Here is a 15433-nt window from a genome sequence, read left to right on the forward strand (position 1 = left end):
CATGACTGAATACAACTCGGGGTGGGGGCTGTGACATATGAAAGTGTACAGAAGGTTGTTCGCTTTATATCCGACCATTTTTAACGGTACTCACCTTAAGAGATACAGCGCCGCCACCACCGATCATGTTCTATTGGACCCCCAGCATTGTGGACTATCGCCCAGCATCGCAGTTTCCATTGGAGCAAGCTCCGGCGGAGGACAGGCATGGGAATTCTGTCCCACTCCTCCCTGCAAGCTTTCCATAGACCATCCAGGGTGCACGGGCGGCGATGTTGAAGACATTTCAACACTCCAAATGTGCAAAAATCCATTGGACTGGCATCTGGGCTTTTCACAGGAATGTCTTCAAGCGGAATGACACGAATTCCTAATTCCTTCTTCCATTTCCTGATAAAAACGTAGTGATGTTCTGGCGGTATGACTCGAAGCCTTGTCCATATGGATCATCACCTGGTTCGCGTCCATTCCATACAATTGTGGGATGTCTCTCCAATAGATAGGTGTCAGAATGGAGTCTTGGAAGTATCTGGCATTCACCTTCACGTTTTTGTCCACCTTGCGTATCATCAACTTACCCTCATATCCGAATCCCGTCACAACCATAAAGCCACGAGGGAAACTTTCAATGCACTGACGAACAAAGTTGCTGCGCCCCTTGCCGTCAATGTCATGGTATGTGATCGCCCGAATGTGACCACCAGCAATGAGATGTGAAATCTGTGCCTCCCCCCCCCCCCCCCCCCAGGTAGCTTATGTACAAGAGGAACAGCATACATGTTACTTATTTAACGTAAGATAGTGAGTAATATCATATATATATATATATATATATATATATATATGATATATATATATACAGTGGGATCCATAAGTATTACCAAGCAAATTGTCCATCACCACGTTTACTCAGTTTGATGCAATGAGAGCATCAAGAACTGACACAAAACACCAAACAATCTGCTTACAACCTCTGAACCAGAATATGTAAAAACACAGTCCTTAAAATACGTTGGATGAAGATAAAAAAACCAACGAAAATTGTAATGGACAATTTGCTGAGCAATACTTGTGGATTCCACTGTACACACTTCGCTTCATGATAATGTGTTGATAAGACAATACTGCACAGGAAACACACCAATACTGATTGATTAATTTGACTTATTTTTTGCCACATTTAGCTAATCACAAAGATGAGCATGAGTGAGGATATGATGAAATTGATGAAGGGTCCACTCTCATCAAAGAACACCCATGCCCTGTTTCGAACCTAGGACTCATGCGCTATCACTGCATCATGGAGGCTGGTGACTCGCACCAAGATAAGATGGAGATGGCATCCATTGCAGAAATTCTGCAAACGAGATGCATACAAGAATGTACATCACATTAAGGAATATAACCAGTGTGTTCTCGTGGTAAATCATTAGTTGGAACCATGATGCACTCAACAGGTGTGTGTACAAAATAAAATTACTTGAAGAGTCTGTTATTCTGTTTGATGGCATGCTCCTCATTGCCATTCTTCAAAGGATGATTGTTCCATAATCTGCCGGACATCTGTTTAGGTTTGCAACAATCCAGAATATAATGCTAATGTCATCATTATCTGCTCCTGGCGCTTGTAGCATTCTCTTCGGACAACACATTACCATGAGTTGCTGTTTTAAGTCCGCTTTATGCACATATAGGTTAATTGGGACTGAACCTACAGTTTAAAGTGGAACTGGAACCACTATGTATCTCCACCAGATAAACACATCACCATGAAATATTGTGAAGTACACATATGGCTTTTTTTCAATGTCTCTGATTGCATATTCTTCTATGGCATGACAAGTGACTTGTATGCTGCTCGGCATGTATGTTGACCAAACACAAAATTAACATCTTGTTGCAATTGGTCATTGTCAGTATTTGATTGCATAAATTCTCATGTTGGTAATTAATGTTTGTCACTACGTGGTGAATACAGTATAGGGGGCAGCTCCCTTTTGCAATTGTTCTGCACTGAAAGTTTACTGATGATTCTTGTTGGGAACTACTTAAGCATCCCTTGTTGGAAATCCGTCAGCTTCTGGGTGCAGGACACTGATTAACACAGTAGTGGGGAGGGGTGGGTTGTATTATGATTATTGGTCCCTGGTGAACATTGGATGCCAAATGTTCCAAGTTGTTAAGCACTGATGGCCATAGTGGATCCTTCATCAAATGATTTTTACAGCATGATAGTGCACCATCCCTTAAAGCAGTAACCTTCGTAGTAGCCAGACCTCAACCCCATAAAATGACTTTCAGATCAGATCGAGCATGCTGTTGAGTGAGATCATCGCTACGATCTGTTTGAGCAAACCTGAGAAACATTGAAATAAGTATAGGTCTTCTGATGACTAAGGATGCCCACAGGATTTTTCCTCAGGGGGCAGAATCATAGAAACTTGTATTATTGCTGCTGCTGTTATTTCTGTTGTTATCGTTGCTATTGTTATTATTACTTTAGAGATCCTAAAATTCAAATTGAATTGAAAATACTTTGGCATTGTATATAAGTTCAGACTCAAGTCTACTATTTGGATAGAAACTGGATTCGCCTTGCTTCCTTTCAATAAACATCTATCTATCACTTTATTGATGAACAGTTCTTTATCTTTTTGTACTTTTTCACAATCCACAGATATCATTCAGAATCGGAGACCACTTAATTTTCTCTCCTTCATGGTACCTCTGATCCATGTTTTTATCTGCCAAAGGGTATTGTAAAATAATAATAATAATAATAGTTGCTGTAACATACAGCCTGTAAGTTACAGAAAACAATATTTTTTTGTAATACAATATCACTATAATTCACCATTCGAATTACATAAACTCTTTCTAGGAATCTCGGGTGCATATGCTTCTACCTAGGTGCCCTTGCTGATGACGACAAAGCACTTACTAGATAGCGTTCCTAGTAAGTGGCCAGCAGTTTAACAGGAGATACTTAATATCTAATATCTTAATATATAACCTTTTTATTTGAATATACAGGTTGTTCCATAATGGGGTCACAAGGCTTACTGGATCTAAATGGAAAAAAGAACAACGAAAACAGTTTTGTGTCAAACCTATAAGCATTCAGTGTACACACCACCGGTGACACAACATACAATACAGCTTTGCAGCTTGGCTGTGAATTACAACAGTACAAAAAAAACATGCAATAAACTGTTTAGTTCTCTAATCTCGAACTTTATTCATGAAGTTACTGTAGTTGAAGTATGATAAATCTTTGCTACCCTGTATAATATAAAGGAAGATGTACTTTTAAGATGAAGCTCTAGGTAAGTTTTAGTTTGAATCACAGAAGAAATGATGGAATAAATGACACAACTTTTCAAGGTATTGAAAAGTTGAAAGAAATTACTGCTTTGTGTACATGCATTAAGTTTTCAAATATAGTATTACTTTTATTTTGCCTTTTCCCCCATCATTAATGTAATAATGATTCAAATTCACATACTTTTTCTGGAAGCACATTCTTGTTTTCTGAACTTATAATTATGTAGCAAAAAGTTAAGCTATTAAATTATTTACACATGAACACAAAATGTGTTCATTTCTTTAAAAAAAAATGTCAGTTGACAGTTTAGATTCACTCATGCTGGTCATGTATATCGACTAGAAGCACTTGATTGTTCATTTATTGTTGCAACAATGTCATCTTAGAAAGTTCTTTGCCAGTCCAAACCTATTATGAAATAATAAATTCCACGTTATAATTTCTTAGGCCTGTGCTTTTTCATATGCTTATGGCGTTCAGATTGTGGTTTATCAAAGTTCAAGAATAAGTTGTGAAATGAAACGGCATTTTGCCATGGTGTTTCATATTAAGTTCTACATTATGTGAAAGTGTTTATTAAAAGCATCATAGTTTACACATACACAAATTATGATATCTCATTAGAAGAGAAATAGTGAAAAGGGCATGCATTCAGTGTGATTCATTGCATATATCCAGATGAGACTTGCTTTGGATATTAAAGAGATATTTTGGCAAAGTATTTGGTTTTTTATAAGGAAAATTAAAGTCCCTATCTCACGGAACTGGATTTTTAGTAGGAATGCCCTAGTTGGTGCTGAACTGACTTTCTAGGTAGAAATTATGGCTGACTGCTTGACTGGTTTGGAGGAATAGGACATGTTCTAATTGCTACTAGCTTTCCTCGACTGGATTCTGTGCAACAGCCAATCAGAGCAAAGTTTGGCCATGTGAAGATAATCTGTGAGCTTGCAAAGGAGCAGCTTTTGTCTGTGGTTTCCGAGTGCTGGCTGTTTGTTATAGTTTCTCCGTTTCTCTATAAAAAAAAGTAGAGATATGATGTGCAGTGCATTCGTGTTCATTAATATTCAGGTATTTATGCAAAGCGATGAGATGTGTACGTGACAAATATGATTAGCCGAAAATGAAAATCCTTATTATTACTGCGAATCTCATGTATGAATAATGAATATGCATACCAGAGTTAAATAAAAAGCTCTTTCGGTACGCATTCATTACTATATTTTTTTCGAGCCAATCTCTAGTCCATGCTTTTCCTTTTTTAGCACAAAGCATTAATTCTCCTACAACATTCTTCAAATTGCTTGTCCACGTCCACCTTTAAGCCAGCTTTAGACGAAAGCATGAATGCTATGTAAATGCTTCCAAAAATCTTATAGCAGATAATACTTTACAGTTTTACACCAAAGCATTTCATGGATCATTTCGGTTAGCTGTTCCAATTACGATGTATAATACATACATCACCAAAGGCACGTCGAGTTACACCGTCTATGGTGAGTGCACGGTGTTTACAATTGAAAAAGTTAAAATATTCTTCCATACGTGTACAGTAAATGTTGTCAAGTATGTATTTTATCAGCACCATTCTTCTCTACCTAAAACCATTTAATACGAAGCAATATTCCTCTCGGTTGAATAGTTATCGTATTTTAAAAGTGTGAAGTGATACGTTGTTTACATCTCACGCGGCCACCATTATGGGAACAACTATCAACAAGTACGGTGTAACAAGTATCGTGTGAGGCGAAAACTAGCAAATGGGTAGTCTGTCCAGAGCATTCCTACTGGAAATCCAGTTCAGTGTGATTCAGGCTCAAGATTGGAAATAAATTGGGATTAATGTCATAATTCATGTTAAGTTTCCATTACATGCATTCGTTCCATATGTTTGCCAGCAAAGCTTCTAAAATATAAAGATAAAAAGTAGGCATTTTCTCATTACATCCAATGAACAATTATGGTGTCCTGAATGGAAAAGTAGTCACGTTAAGAAATAATATTTTTAATTTCAGTAAAAAATGCTTATTTGGATTTTTCATTTTTACACCTTCTGATATACAATACACACACACACACACTTTGACTTGCATAAAGAACAATAAAATGGACATATCATTTATTGTATCACAGTTAACAAAATGGTTGTAATGCTTTCTGTAATTACAAACCAGTTTGTCATTATAGTATTGGCAACATTGTAGGTGTAGGGATGTGACGACCTCATCGCCCAGGGACTTGTTCACTGCAGTTAGTCAACCAACAGAGTGAAATGGTCAATATTTTGCTCTGTTGGAATTTACAGTGTTGTCAAGTCATGGCTCTCTCGATCAGCGTCCCACAATCGGCAGAAATGGGGTATGGTTGGTGGACTACAATGTGATCCTCCCAGCTAGATCCGAGGGATCCGCTGACCAACGACAGGTGCGATCCTCCATTCATATTGGGGGTTAGGCATAGAGCTGACAACTCTGCGCTGTAAAAAGACATGTCAAGAAACAGCAATATGAGGCCATGGATGTTCCCAAGGTAAAATATTCCGGAGGTAAAATAGTCCCCCATTTGGATCTCCGGGCGGGGACTACTTTGGGAGGTCCCTGGACTAAGGATAAGATCTACATTAGGAATAGGGATATTAAATTAGGCACCTGGAATGTTCTGAGCCTTTACCGGCCTGGGGCATTTCAGTGTACAGTTAATGAGATAGTTAAGTATAAATTAGATGTAGTAGCTGTCCAGGAAGTTAGGTGGCCAGGAGAAGGGAATTGTAAAACTAAAAATTATACTTTTTTCTATGGTGGTACTGAAAATCATAATTTTGGAACAGGCTTTTTCATAAATAATAGAATTAGCTCGGCTCTTAAAACAGTATAATTTATTAATGATAGGATATCATATGCAGTTTTACAGGGTAGGTGGTGTAAAATTATTTTAATAAACATACATGCACCAACGGAAGATAAAGATGATTTTTACGCAGAGTTAGAACAGGTCTTTGATAAATTTTCTCAGTACGATATGAAAATTCTGTTAGGTGACTGTAATGCACAGATTGGCAAAAAGAGACATTTAAACCCACGATTGGTAAAGAAAGTCTTCATGAATTAAGTAATGATAATGGTATAAGATTGATTACTTTTGCAACCTCAAAGAATTTAATTGTGAAAAGTACCACATTTAAACATAAAGATATCCATAAATATACCTGGTCTTCTCCAGATGGTAAAACTCATAATCAGATAGATCATATTCTCATTGATAAGAGAAGGCATACTAGTATAATTGACGTTCGTACACATAGAGGTGCTGACTGTGATAGTGACCATTATTTAGTAATTGCTAAATTAAGAGAAAGACTCACAGTGATAAATCATAAGCAACAAAATCTAAAAGTTCTAAAATTTGCTGATGAAAGAATTAAGAAAGATTACCAAATTAAATTGTCAAATAGTTTTGATGTTTTGCAGGATTTAAATGATGATGGAAATATAAATAAAACAGACGTAAATAAGAATTAGGAGCACATATGTAATGCAATAGAATCAGCAGCTAAAGAAAGTATAGGATACCATAAACCAAGAAAAAGTAAGCCATGGTTTGATAATGAATGTCATAATCTAATAGAAATAAGAAATCAGGCCAGACTTAGGTGGTTAAATAACTCTGATGATACAAATCTAAACAATTATAATAGAATAAAGCGAGAAGTTAACCGCACGTTTAGAAGTAAAAAGAGAGATTACTTGAAAAGCAAAATTAACGAAATTGAAACAAACAGCAAAAACAAAAATATTAGAGATTTATATAAAGGTGTAAATGAATTTAGAAAGGGGTGGCAACCTAAAGTAAACTTGATAGAAGATATAGATGGTGATTTTCTAGCTGACCCAAGTGATATTCTAAATAGATGGAAGAACTACTTTAATGACCTTTTAAATGTTCATCAAGGAGATAAATCAGAAGTAAATGAAGTGCACACAGCAGAACCTTTAGTTCCAGAACCTAACTTGACTGAAGTTAAAGATGCTAATAAAAGGCTAAAGAATAACAAAGCACCTGGCATTGATTTAATACCAGCTGAATTAATTAAATCTGGTGGAAATTCGTTAATATGTGAAATTCATAAATTAATTTGTTTAATATGGAATAAAGAAGAAATCCCTCAACAGTGGAAAGAATCCATAATTGTTCCTGTGTTTAAAAAAGGTGATAAAATGAACTGCAATAATTACCGTGGAATTTCTCTACTCTCAACAACAAATAAAATATTATCTAACATTCTTTTAACAAGACTAACCCCATATGCTAATGAAATTATAGGTGATTATCAATGTGGATTTAAATGTAACAGATCAAATTTTTCACATTTGACAGACACTTGAAAAAAGTGGGAATATAATCAAAATGTTCATCAGCTATTCATTCAAAAAAGCATATGATTCGGTCAAAAGAGAGAAATTATATAATATATTAGTAGAATTTGGAATACCTAAGAAGCTTGTTAGTATGATAAAAATATGCACCAGTGAAACAGAAAGTAAAATTCGTGTGGGTATTAATGTGTCTGACAAATTTACAATTCATGATGGGTTAAAACAAGGAGATGCATTATCTCCATTGCTCTTTAATTTTGCCTTAGAATATGCTGTCGGGAAGGTAAAAGAAACCAAAGAAGGACTAAAATTAAATGGTATGACTCAGTTGTTAGCATATGCAGATGATGTAGACCTATTAGGGGATGATATAAATACAATTAAGAATAATGCTAAAATATTTTTCAAAACTGCTAAAGAGATAGGTTTGAAAGTTAACAAAGAGAAAACTAAATATACAGGCTGAAACCAAGTGTTAGGTAATAATCAAAATCTAATTATTGATAACAACTCGTTTGAACCAGTTACCAAATTTAAATACTTAGTAGTAATATGAACAAGTGATATTAAAGAGGAAATAAAAAGTAGGCTTAATTCAGGAAATGCATGTTACTTCTCTCTTCATAAACTTTTGTCTTCTCGCTTAATATCTAAGAAACTAAAAGTTAAAATTTACAAAACAGTAATTTTGCCTGTAGTATTATATGGGTGTGAAACTTGGTCCCTTACATTGAAAGAGGAACATAAATTGAGAGTATTTGAAAATAAGATCCTTAGGAAAATCTTTGGACCTAAAAGGGATGAGGAGACAGGTGAGTGGAGAAGGTTACATAATTTAGAACTACATAATTTGTATTCACGTCCAGATATTATTGGAATGCTATTATTAGAATTAAATCAAGAAGACTTAGGTGGGCCGACTATGTGGCACGAATGGGAGAGGGAAGAGGAGTTGACAGGATTCTTGTTGGGAAACCTGATGGTAAGAGACCTGTAGGAAGGCCAAGACAAATATGGAGGGACAACGTTGAGATAGACCTAAAGGAAATCGGTAGGGATGGAAAAGAGTATATAGATCTTGCTCACGATAGGGACAGATGGAAGGCCTGTGTTGCTGCAGCCATGAACCTTCGGGTTTAAGAAGGCTAGAGAGTTAGTTAGTTAGTATTGGCAAGATTAGTTGCTCTTCACCCGAACTCTCTGACCAAATTTTCCATGCTTACAATAATGTTAATCTCGTATCTTCTTATTTGCTGGTTGAATCAAATTATGTTTTTCATACTATTTGTTGTTAGATGGTAAGTTACATTTCATATGAATAACAGTTGAAATATTTGTGTATCCAATTTTATATTGGATTTCCCAACACAAAAATTGTAAACACCCACCACTAGATGAAGAGTCAATATTACAATGAAGTGAACAGTGTATCGAAGAGAAGTATTACCATCTCTCATACTGGTGCAATTGAGAGTTCTCGCTGAATCTGTTCTAGTGATTTCCCCTTTGTTTCTGGAACGATGAAGAACACAAAAATGGCAGCAACAATACAGCAAGCAGAGAAGAAGAGGAACAACGCACTAGCACCAAGTACATCTGACAAGTCCTGAAATAGTTTTGTGACAATAAACGCAAGTGCCCAGCATAATGAACCACAGGCGGCACTTGCGACACCTTTTATGTTTGGCGGGAACATCTCCGCCATAACGACCCAGGGTAGAGGCCCAAATCCTATGTTATATGCAACCATATATGCGGTGAGGGAAAGTAAGGGTAGCCATGAAATGTTGCCAACATACATGCCGCTTTCCTTAAGATGAAAATAAACTCCTAACATTCCCAGACATGTCGCCATTGAAATGCCTGAGAGGGTTAGAAGGATTTTTCTTCCAGCTCTGTCCACTAAAATTGTCGTCAGGCATGTTGACAAAACTTGAATTGCACCAATTATAATTGCGCAAACACTTGGCTTCATTGAACTTCCTGATAGAAAGAAGATTTCCGATGCGTAGAACAGGACTACGCAAATTCCGGAAAATTGTTGAAACACCATCAATCCTGACGTAGCAAGAAATGCCTTTCTTCCAGCTCTCGTGGCAAATATGTCTGCCAGCGAGCCTTTGTTTCTCATTGATTCCTCAACTTGCACTTGAATGCCTTGAAGTTCCTTAGTAACATTGCAATTAGGTCCCCGATACCACTGAAGGGATCGTTTGGCTTCATCTTTCTTGTTTTTGGCTATTAGAAAGTTAGGCGTTTCAGGCACCCACAGCATACTTGCAAAGAGAAGAATTGGAATGACACCAGAAGAGCAGGCTACCAGTGTATAAGATTGTGCAGCCCCCACTGCATAAACAAAAAGGACCCCGACACAAATCATGAACACGAATATTGAGCTGAGCATTCCTCGCACACTGTCCTCGGCAATTTCACCCACAAATAAAGGTGCCGCTACACTGATGGCACCCATTCCAAGTCCCACGATGAATCTTGCAATGTAAAGAACCCAGACACGCGTCGCTGCAAGAACTAAAATCCAACTCAAAAGGAAAGGCCCAGATATATACATTACTGTTGCTTTCCTCCCAAAACGATCCACAAGGAAACCCACAAGTATGCCCCCAAACACGGCTCCTAATGCAAATAGTGATCCAATCCACGAGGCTTGATGTGCAGTGATGGGTAATGTGCTGCTACTGTCTTGAAGCAGAGGTAACATTGGTGATGTCCATCCAATCCCTGTACCACCAGCCATGCCTCCCAAAGTTGCTAGATGAAAGAAAACACAGGATTTAGTACACTGAAATAATTTTAACAGAACATGACGCATGCAAAATGAAGGCAGTATGTTGGTAGTGAGGTAAAACACAGCACATATCTTGCAGCTAAAGTTTACCCATACATATCATTTTCATAATAGCTACCTAGTAAGTAGAATACACTGCAATGTATTTAAAAACGATACAAGAAAAAAGCAGTAAATGAAGGAAGCTATGAAACTATGAAACTTAATGCATAATTTTTGTAAATCATCACAAGTTAGGCTTGAACTGCCTTGATTTGCCTTTCATTCATGTTAAAAGAAGTTATTTTTGTGCGACTCGACTATGGCAAAATCAATGCTTTCCAAATTGATTTGATTAAAATTAAATCAGGTGACCATAATCGTATCTACTGTATATGAGGAAAATTTTGCAATGGCGAGTGTTGTTTTATAGGAGTCATAAAAACACCAAAGTGGCTATAAAATATGACTTTCAAATTTTTTTAAAAAAATGAACCATAATTACGTGGGTGACCAACTCTCACCCTACTGTGTGGATGATGAGATTGCATACACCGAGAAAAGAAACCCCATTTTTCATGGGCTTATAGCTTTGTAATGAGCAAAACATCATTAAGGAAGGTTGTGCTGGTATTGATGTCCTCTACATGATGTGAACGTTTGTTGGCAACACCCTGTGCATATGTAGCTTTGCCTCTGGAGTGTCAAGAGCATTAATATGTAAATTGAAATAAATAGAATGTAGAATTCATGATGTACGAGTTCTCCAGGGGCGACGCCAGGGGGCACGAGGGGGTGCTTGCATGCCTCTTAATTTTCTTCCGCACCCCCTACATTCAACTGAAAACACTAACTTTAATATGTAATATTATGTCATGTTGTCATATTGAGCGCTGAATGATAGGTACTGAAGAAAGACCGTTATTATTGTATGCAACAGGCAAGCACTGAAAGAGGTGCCAATACTTTTCTGTACTGGTGGCAGCATCTGTAAAGATCAGCGGCGGTTTCTTTTTTTCTCTCGTCAGCATTGTTGTTATGAATTTTTTCATCTTTGTTTCTTCAAGTGGTCTGTTCGTGGTTTTTGATAATTGCCTATAGCTTAATGTGAGTTATGTTTTTTCTTTTTTTGCATTTTTGATGAACGGTTTGTTTTCCACCTACTTGTTTTTCCTTAAACTGGAGCAAAAATTTCAGCTGCTTTTAAGGTATCACCAGGTCTGCCCTGGAAATTGTTAAATGCGAGTTGTAACATGAAGGGTAGTTCTCTTCTTAATACCTTCTATGCATTTGTTCCACATAACATGTCTAGTAAACGTAGCATTTCAAGCTTTTTCAACAACTGTTAGGAAGAGGCCCAATGTTCATGAAGAAATTTTACAGTTTGTTGTTGGGGATAGTGCGATAGAAGGGATTTTAGAGATGACACAGTTGCTCTGCTCTTCGCATTTTATCTTGTGGCAGACGGAAGGTATAATGTACTATGTATTTTGCACCTTCATTGGTTACATTGAACAGGTTCAAAGATTGCGTTTTTAAGGGCAGGATGATTCTAATTTGTATTTCACTACATAGTTCAATGAGACTGCAACGTGTATCTCAGAAGCGAGGCATCCAGTCATTGGGAGATGTGGCGATGACAAAGCAAAATAATAAAAATATTGTTTTTGAAATATTTTAGATAAGAAGTAAAAAATAAGTCATAATATTCGCATATTTGAGGGAAATTAGTCAAGCAACATCACGAAACAGCTAGAAATACCCCAGAGATTCGCTAAGTTTAGCGCATCGAAGGATTGAATTGAATTGTTGTTTAAGTTCACTTTATGCACAGAAAGGCTAATCGGGACTAGACCTACAGTTTAAAGTGGGATCTGAACCACTATGTGCCTCCACTGGGTATCAAACCCGGTACCCCTTGATTACAAGGCGACGACACTACCACTGCGCCATCGGGGAGGCCCCGCGCATCGAAGGAGAGCCCAGTTCTATCCCCGTGTCCAACCACCCCACCACGTTTCCTGTTGAGTGCAATGCTGTCAGGCAGCCAGCTCATCACATCAGGTCTGCGAATCCAAGGCCCTTCAACTGCTTTTCGCCCACTCTTGAAAGTTTGGCCATAAGAGACATTTTTCTTCCAGCCCCCTTGTTTACAAACACGGCAGGGTTCTCAGAATGTCCAGCACTGTAAAGCATGCAACACTCTTGTTTTTAAGAGAAAAACACATATTGAAGAGCATCACAATGCGACTTACATAGAATACATGAAAGTAATGGTGCTTAGCAAAAATGTAAGTAAGCAAGAGCATAAATTTCCTTACGGTTAGTGCTAGAAAGAACTTAATTTAAAAAAGCAGTTCTGGATCCTTCATAGTATTTCTCCTTTAATTTTATTTATTTATTTATTTTTCTTTTGATCCTGCAGTTCAAATATCGATTTTGGAAATAAATATTCTTGCTTTACAAAACACAAAGTACTTCCTGTTGTTTTGTGTTTACTATGCTTACGAATGAAAAGACTGATCAAGATTTTTGTTCTTGAGGTGACAGACATACTTATTCAGACAGAACCTTTTTCTTAACATATCTTAGTTCTACACCAGGGATGGCCAAACATATCTGGATTCCGTAAAATTTAAAATCTCGATTCGGAAATTTTACTATCCAGATTTCGGAGGCAATTAGAATTTCACAGAGAGAGGTTTAACACTTTTTCCATTTTTTCTGGTAGAATTCATAAAGAAAATTTTGTCTTCTCTATTTTACGATCATATACTCCGTAGAAATAAAATAGATTTAGCCATCTCTGCTTCACACGTCATGTACGAACACTGTTATCATCATTATCAATGTAGTAATCCCCCCCTGATGTTTGGCAAGTTTTGCGATGACTTGGTAAAAATGTCACACTTCACCACTGGTGTATCTGAATGTCTACACTGTATGACCACTTTCTTGGAGTAGAAGACTTATCATCATGGACATCTAGGGGGAGGGCAAGGGGGGAGGGGGCAGCATCCCTGGAAAATGAATGTCAAACTAAAGTTATATATTTCACACATATATTTTAATTTCAGTCAGTAATTTATGTTAATCAGTGGCGGCGATTAGGGATGCAGTTGCCCCCCGCTTTTTGCTATTTTTGCCCCCACACTATGCTAAACCTTATCTACCAAGTGAAAGTAAACTGCCCTTGCCCCCATCTCCCCGTTTTGAATGGTTGCATGCGTGTTTCAGGTTTTCCTTATTTTCAGCATCACACCCCCTAAATTTATTTCTCCATCCCCTCAGCACCCCTAGATGAATAATCCTGGTGCCGCCGCTGGAGTTCTCGTACACTTACGAATCTTACGTACCGAAATATTTGGTGTACATTCCATCTGTATGTAGATATATTACATCGTACTCCTTCAAAATCACCCCCTTCCCTAATGCTTATATTCCTTGTACACCCATCAAATAATTTTGACAAATGCAAGGTACAGCTATTCAAAGTATCTTGTTTGTAGCTAAATACAAAAATTTTGTTTTTGCTTACAATATTACCCTGCCCAATCTATTATATTGCATTGTGGTACAATGGGATGCTAACTTGGAAAACTGTCCATGACTATTTTCATTAATTTTTCTCTTGCATCATATGTGTGTTTTTAAGGTATACATTTTTTTACATATTCTGGCACAGAGATTTTCAGCTAGTTTTTCATTTTGTTTCAATTCTTGAAACTTTCATTGGGTAAAATAAAGTGAATAAACATGGAGATGGATAATTTGCTTGGTAATACTCATGCATCCCACTCTCCTAGTTACCTACTTGATCATGCTCTCAGAAAACTATGAGAAAGAGTATACTCTTCAAAATGATGGAATGAGACCTAAGGTTTATCTGTTCTGGAAGTGTACATACTTTTAAGATGTGCTAAAGACTGACTATCTTGAGAATAGTCATAAAATTTTGAAAAACAAGCAAACAAAATATATTTTGTTAATGTTTCATTTTATTGGCAGTACAAGGTTATGCAAATGTTACTTAAAAAATGAAAGCTATATGATCTGTTATAGCTTTCATTTTTTAAGTAACATTTGCATAACCTTAGATCTGTTCTAAAACGGAGTGTTATGTGTGCATGTGAAGATTGACCTTTTGTAGTCTCAGGCACACCACTCTGCACCTGAAGTGGAAAATGTTACCTGGGTCTAGCATGGTGACAAACCCAAATAACCAAAAGTGGTACTGAAAATGGTTGGCCAAACATAGCAATGAGCAATGGTGATTCTGGCTGTAGATCCAACGTTGGTTCAGCACGTGGTTTTTATGTTAGGTCAACATATTTTTTTATGTTGGGCCAATGTATGGTTCTTACGTTTCGTCAACATACTGAAAACTAGAGTGTAGATAGGTTTTTGTTCTGATATAAATATAATTTATTGTGAGGTCAAATTAAACTACAGTACAAATTATTTGTGTAAAATAAAGAAAATTCACAGCACTTTCTCATTCATATGGTATAATTGATTTCAAGTTACCTTCAAGTGGTAGCACAAAAAACTTTCTAGAATTTACTTAGTTTTCCACCTTTCATGGAATTTAACCTGCACGTAACATAATACTTGTAAGAATGTTCTTGTTCTGCTACATCTAAACTGACAAACAATATGCAATTCCTAACACATCTTTTATCCATGGCAGCTGACAATTGAAAGTTGTCTTAACATGAGAAAGTAGTTTTTATACTGATTTTGACTCACTTTTCCATGGTTGAGCAAATTTGGCAACATCCATTGGTCCAACATAAGACCAACTTCAATTTGCCAACCAACATAAACACAATCTTTCCTGCATAAAAACTGCTGTTGGCCCAATGGTTGTGGTTACTTGGGGTGAGACTGCTGGGGAGCTACTATGCAAACATTTTGTTAGGTGGGGAATACCATTCCCCTGCATTCCCC

At 37.0% G+C, this 15433-nt stretch overlaps 1 protein-coding gene across 2 annotated transcripts in view; it reads right to left on the reverse strand.

The window, feature by feature from the left end:
• Positions 1 to 8416: 8416 nt before the first annotated feature.
• The window catches only part of LOC145991513 (facilitated trehalose transporter Tret1-like), a 60265-nt gene continuing 53248 nt past the window's right edge, over positions 8417 to 15433 (reverse strand). For both annotated transcript variants that reach the window (XM_083127535.1, XM_083127536.1), the window contains exon 3: positions 8417 to 10467. In XM_083127535.1, the coding sequence (XP_082983661.1) occupies positions 9152 to 10467 (1316 nt within the window). In that variant the 3' untranslated portion in view covers positions 8417 to 9151. The remainder of the gene's footprint in view (positions 10468 to 15433) is intronic.

The sequence above is a fragment of the Lepisma saccharinum genome, chromosome 8 (genome assembly GCF_977018435.1).
Source record: "Lepisma saccharinum chromosome 8, izLepSacc3.1, whole genome shotgun sequence".
In the NCBI taxonomy this organism is placed as follows: Eukaryota; Metazoa; Arthropoda; class Insecta; order Zygentoma; family Lepismatidae; genus Lepisma; species Lepisma saccharinum.